Here is a 6000-nt window from a genome sequence, read left to right on the forward strand (position 1 = left end):
TTTTGTCATCATGCCTGACAAATGGATTTGAGATTCACTTTGGTTATTGAACAGCTTTGTTCAAAAATATACCTACTGCCCAGAGGATTTTGAAGCTGATGGCTTTCAAGTGTGACCCTCTTCAATCAGATACTTTTCCTTTCGAAGACCTAGTTGAACTTGGGGAGAGGGATTTGATTGAGAGCCAGGGATAACAGGGCTAGTAGGGGTGAAGGGCTTGGGCACCACTAGTAAAATGGGGGCTTGGAGAAAGAAACATGCTAATCTAGGGAAGGAGGTGGTGTTCAGACCTTTGGGGGTGACTGCACCTTGGACAGTGGGAGGTTAGGGAGAGTAACTTGCTGACACCTGTTCAGTGTCAGCACAGAGCTGGGACCTTCACATACATTCATCTCATTGTCTCCTCCCAAGAGCTCTGTGGGTTAGCTGTTGGCTCCACTTTATAGGAGAACAACCAAGGTTCAAAGACAGTAAGGGATTTGTTCAAAGGGCTGGCAAAGGCCAGAGAAGGAATTGAAAGATCCAGGCCATTTCCCTGATGCCATTTTCCTTCCTGTCACTGACCTCTTCCTCACTCTTACAGTACTGATCTCCTGGTGTCCGGACAGGACTCAGGTCAGGCCTGGAAGGACCAGAGTCCTCTGATATGGTAGTCAAATAGACCTCCATGGGCCAGCTCAGAGACTCCTTTTTTAGCTGATACTTTTCTTACAGCAAAAGGCACACCGAGCTCCAAGTTGCTTGCTTACAAATGCATTAGGAGGGGGGGAAATACACAGATTATGGAGACTGCTTAAATAATTAACTCCCTTAAAAATCGCCAAGTAGGGTTTAAATGTTATTTTAATAGTTCTGGGATGGATGGATGACTGTCAAAAGTGTGATTATCCTTAACTAACTTCTTGGTGTGAAAAATTCAGAGTCTGACTTAATGAGGATCCCAACCCTCACCTTTTGTGCACTTATACTTCTCTATGATTGATTTAACTAGTCTAAGTCTTCTCCATGTTATCTGTTGAAATTGTCTGGGAGTCGGTCATGGTTTTTGGAATGAAATGTCTTCATCCTAGGTTCTGAAATAATCAGAGTATTAAGATGAATAGGGACCGGAGGGCCTGGCTGGATCAGTTGGTAGAGCATGCAAATCTTGGTCTCAAGGCTGTGAGTTCAAGTCCCATGTTAAGTGTAGAGCTTACTTAAAAAATAAAAAAGAAATGGATAGGGGTCAGTTTTCCTTGTTAATTTGGAGGTAGGACACCTGGGTTCACCTGGGTTCCTTCTAGAGCTGGATCTGCCTCTAGTTAGTGATTAATTAAGGGGATATCATTCAACCTGTCTGAGTCTCAGACAGTCTGAATCTCAGCCTGAGAAATGAATGTGATGAACTATAGGATTTCTAAGTGGGCTCAGCCCTCTGGGATTCTAGGATCTACAAACAGCTGGGATCTCTGAGAAGACCAGTTCTGGATGAATGTGAGGTTTTGTGTCATTTAAATTAGGAGATGCCACATTCTGGCCAACTTCCTGCTGTCTGGGTGGGCATATTATTTTCCATTTGGCAGCTGTTCCGGTGTGGGATCAAATATTCTAGACAGAATAATTTCTCAGAGCAGCAGAAAGGCTGCCTTTGGTTCTCCAGGGGCTTGGAAACTAACAAAAACAGGTGCAGGAAACAAATAAACCATTTAATGTTGTCATGACCTTTTCTTTGGATAGATTTGATCATCATTATGTGGCCTACCAAAGCATCCTTTTGAGGTTAAAGGAGTCACAAGAAGGTGACCTGCTAGCAACTTCCTTGGAAGAGAAGCAGCTCAACAAAGAACTTTCACGAAGGTCTAAGAACTTCAGGATTAAAATAAAGATAAGGGTTTTTCTATACCTACAAATTAGTGTTTTTCCCTTGAAACCTTGGACACCTTCCCGTTCAAAGAGAAAACCCCACATGTTACGTGACATTTCCTTGCTTTTCTATGACACTTTCTCTTTGGTCATTTCAGGCTGTATTGAGAAACCCAAACTGACTGAAAAACCAAGTCCAAGCAATTGTTTGGCACCACGAAGACAAAACAACCTGTCTCATGAATTACAGACCACTTCTACCTTTCCCTCGATGAGATGGGCCCAAAGGGGACGCTTGCCTTCTTCCAACTGTAGGCAAGAATTAAGAGGGTGTGAGCAGACAGGAACGCAGGCTGGTGGTGCACACATGGAGCTCTGCTTCAGCAGACTCTGACACCCACTGCAGACAACTGTGGTTGAGGGTTCTCGTTACAAATGTATTCTTTGGATTGCAAAAGTATTTTGCTCTTTTGTCACTTTTCTGCGATCAAGTCAATGCAATGTGCTATACGCAAAGTCCTCTATTAGGAGGTGTGGGCACAAAGATGTCTAGGAGGCAGAATTCCAGCCCTCAAAGAAAGAAAGCCCAGGGGAATCCAGTTGTGGGGTGTGGGGGGGGTGTTGGTAGGGGAAAGGGAAAGCGCTGGGGCTGGTTGAAGGGAGCTATCAATGGGCAAATATAGAGCAGACTGAACACAACTATATGGTGTCCGGGATTGGGAAACAAGATGGACAATCAACTCTCCAAGAACATGTTTACACAGTTTGTAAGGCATGCTTAAATGACCTCTATTAAAATCACGATACACAGATGTTAACGGGAAGGGGTAAGAAGGCAGAAGGATGAGACAAGCAGACAAGGAGGTCTCAAGGGTGATGCATGTTTATGTTAACTATCCCACACCCTCATGAAGTGCAGGGTCCACCCCTCTCTCTATGGTTGCCTTACTTCTGGTGGGTTCCTCCCTTATGGTACACCTGGCTGAACCTCTGCGGTCCTGAAATGATGAAAGAGATAAGCAGAGTCCTGAGAGGGGAGGGCAGGGCCAAAAAATGCCAGTGCTGTGCTGGGAATGTTGACTAGGTCAGCTGGGTGGAGGACTCTGGTTTGTGGAAGCGAATAATAGAAAATAAACCAAGAAGAATAGGAAGGGATCTGATTTTAGAAAACCTGAAATTTCAGCCTGAGGACTTTGGACTTTTATCAGTAGTCAGTGGAATGTTTTGATCAGGGGAGTAATAGGATCAAAATAATGCTTTAATAATAGGAACACCCTGCCTGTATTTGAGAATTTATTTACAGAGAAACTACCAGGCAGAAAATCTTGATTCCGTAGGGATGAAGCAGAAATTCAAAACTAAGTTAGCAACCATTGCCATGACCCTTACTGACCGCCCTCTCATTTGGCCTTATCCCCTACTCTCTGGAACTACAATTACCATTCCTGTGTGCTGAGCTATGACCGGGTAACTAGATCACGAATCCACTGGAAGAGTCAGGGAATAATGCATAGTAATAGCTCACGACATGTTTCTTATTAGAAATGATGACAAGACAGGAAGTTATACTGGAAACCAGTGGGAAAAGAACAAAATTTGTGAACCCTTGATTTGCACTTGACTTTAGGGGAGGATCTGTTGCTCAGGGAATAGAATTTGTATTTGAGACATAAGAAGTCTATGTGAAGAGTTATGTTGGCTTCTTTTAACACCCATGACATTATGAATATATATATATTTTTTAAAGATTTATTTATTTATTTATTTGACAGAGAGAGATCACAAGTAGGCAGAGAGGCAGGCAGAGAGAGAGAGAGGAGGAAGCAGGCTCCCCGCTGAGCAGAGAGCCCGATGCGGGACTCGATCCCAGGACCCCGAGATCATGACCTGAGCCGAAGGCAGCGGCTTAACCCACTGAGCCACCCAGGCGCCCCTATGAATATATTTTTAAATCCATAAAAATAGATTTAAAAATATGTTCATGAGTAACAACAACAAATTCCTACTTCTCCTGGTGGGTTTACCTCCTCCATTTGCTGGAGGGATCACAGTGGTTCTCAAATGACAAATGTGGACAGTACATTGGCCCTTTTTAAGAGGCCAATGTCTAAATTCATTAAAAGGGACATTCCTATCCAAATTTGGTTTTTCCTCTAAACAGCCCAGGTGTACTAAATATTGTTCTTCATATCTTCTTCAGTGCATGCCTTACAAACTTGGCAATTACTTCAGAATGTGGAAAGGCCAGCCAAAAGTTAGCCATTAACTCACCAAGAGAATTCTTATTCAACTGAATAGATACAGACAAAGTAAATAATTTTCTAAGTAAAATAAAGAAGGGAGGGTCATCAAGGAGCTCTTATAGGAGTAAGAAAGTCATTGATAACAGTTGTTATTTCCTCTCTCAGGTGAGGCAACAATTATTTCCTTGATTGTCAAATATGAAGTGTGTTCATTGATACATTTCCTGATTTGTTTCTTAAATGTTCGCTACGTTTGCTCTGTTGAGAGAAGGGGTGGGTTAAAACTCATTCAGTTGACACATTGAATAAAGTTAAAAAAAGAAAAGAAAACAGGCGAGCACCAAAGTGAGAAAGGTTGGATGTGTTGAATTTATTCTGGATTACTATTAGCCATCTCTGTTTTGTGTTGGTGGTGGTCTTCCCAAAGAAACCACCAGAAGCCCTTGTTGATCAAGCAAAGCAGATCGTGTTAGATCTATAGCAGGATAGGAGAACATGGCATTGTTAGTTTTCTTTCTTTCTTTCATTTTTTTAATTAAAACAATTTTTTAAAAAGATTTTATTTATTTATTTGACAGACAGAGATCACAAGTAGGCAGAGAGGCAGGCAGAGAGGTGGGGGGGAACAGGTTCCCTGCTGAGCAGAGAGCCCAATGTGGGGCTTGATCCCAGGACCCCGAGATCATGACCTGAGCTGAAGGCACAGGCTTAACCCACTGAGCCATCCAGGTGCCCCTTTCTTTTCTTTTCTTTTTTTTTTTTTTAAAGATTTTATTTATTTATTTGAGAGAGAGACAGAGATTGAGAGAATGAGTCGGGGGAAAGAGAAGAGGGTGAAGCAGTCTCCCCACTGAGCAGAAAACCCAATGCGTCAAGACCCTGGGATTATGGGATTATGACCAGAGACGAAGGCAGACACTTCACTGACTGAGCCACCCAGGAAGCCACAACACTGTTAGTTTCAGAGTGCTGAAACTTCAGAGACATGGAGAAATTAGGGTAAGGCATAGGGAGGTTGTTTGGGCTTGGATTGAGTGACTTTAAGGGGTGTCTTGCGAGGCAATGAATGGGATAGATTGGTTAGTTTGAGACAGCATAGTTTTGAATTTGGTGAACCTAGGAGGCAGGGATCTTGAAGTCAACCTCGAGGAGCAAGCCGTTAGTTTGATAAGTCAGTTACTTTAACTGGGTCACAGTTTTAGCCCCAGGAGCAAGCATCGCACAGAGCAAATACAAAATCTTTTATCTGCCAATGGTGCTGTTTGATGCAGAGGCAGTTCTCACCATCACTGCCCACTTCTCCAGCTTCTTTCCCACCAGTTAATAAACATCCCGAAGGGTGGCTTGGTGGCTCAGTGGGTTAAGACTCTGCCTTCAGCTCAGGTCATGATCTCAGGGTCCTGGGATCGAGCCCCACATTGGCTCTCTGCTCGGCAGGGAACCTGTTTCCCCCTCTCTCTGTGCCTGCTTGCCTCTCTGCCTACTTGTGATCTCTCTCTCTCTCTCTGTCAAATAAATAAATAAAATCTTAAAAAAAAATATATATATATATACACACACACACACGTGTGTGTGTGTGTGTGTGTGTGTGTATACACATATGTACACATACACATATATATATATACAGCTTCGGCTTTGGGATGCATATATATATGGCTTCTTTCATATATATATGCATCCCAAAGCCGAAGCTGGGAGGAGAGGTGCAATAGCCCCTCAAGGGGTTCCTGTTGTCGTATGGGGAGGGGCCTCTGCAGAATTTGCCAGCACAACAAAAGGACTGGACCTCACTAGGGAAGGGTGGGCCAGCTCTTGGGCCCAGAGGGTCCAGGGGCCTCTGTTGAATCCACATCTTCAGGCCATCATTTGAGATGTTTCTGTCCCACACTTCAAGATGCCAGGTTTTCCCCAC

At 43.5% G+C, this 6000-nt stretch overlaps 1 protein-coding gene across 2 annotated transcripts in view; it reads left to right on the forward strand.

The window, feature by feature from the left end:
- The window catches only part of LOC101670773, an 83511-nt gene extending 79869 nt beyond the window's left edge, over positions 1-3642 (forward strand). For both annotated transcript variants that reach the window (XR_001177890.2, XM_004742719.3), the window contains one exon: positions 1717-3642. Coding sequence is in view for 1 of the 2 variants with exons in the window: in XM_004742719.3 (XP_004742776.1) it covers positions 1717-2236 (520 nt within the window). In the remaining variant the exon portion in view is untranslated. The remainder of the gene's footprint in view (positions 1-1716) is intronic.
- The last annotated feature ends 2358 nt before the right edge of the window (positions 3643-6000 follow it).

The sequence above is a fragment of the Mustela putorius genome, unplaced genomic scaffold (assembly GCF_011764305.1).
Source record: "Mustela putorius furo isolate JIRA1106 unplaced genomic scaffold, ASM1176430v1.1 tig00003858_pilon_pilon_pilon, whole genome shotgun sequence".
Taxonomy (NCBI): domain Eukaryota; kingdom Metazoa; phylum Chordata; class Mammalia; order Carnivora; family Mustelidae; genus Mustela; species Mustela putorius.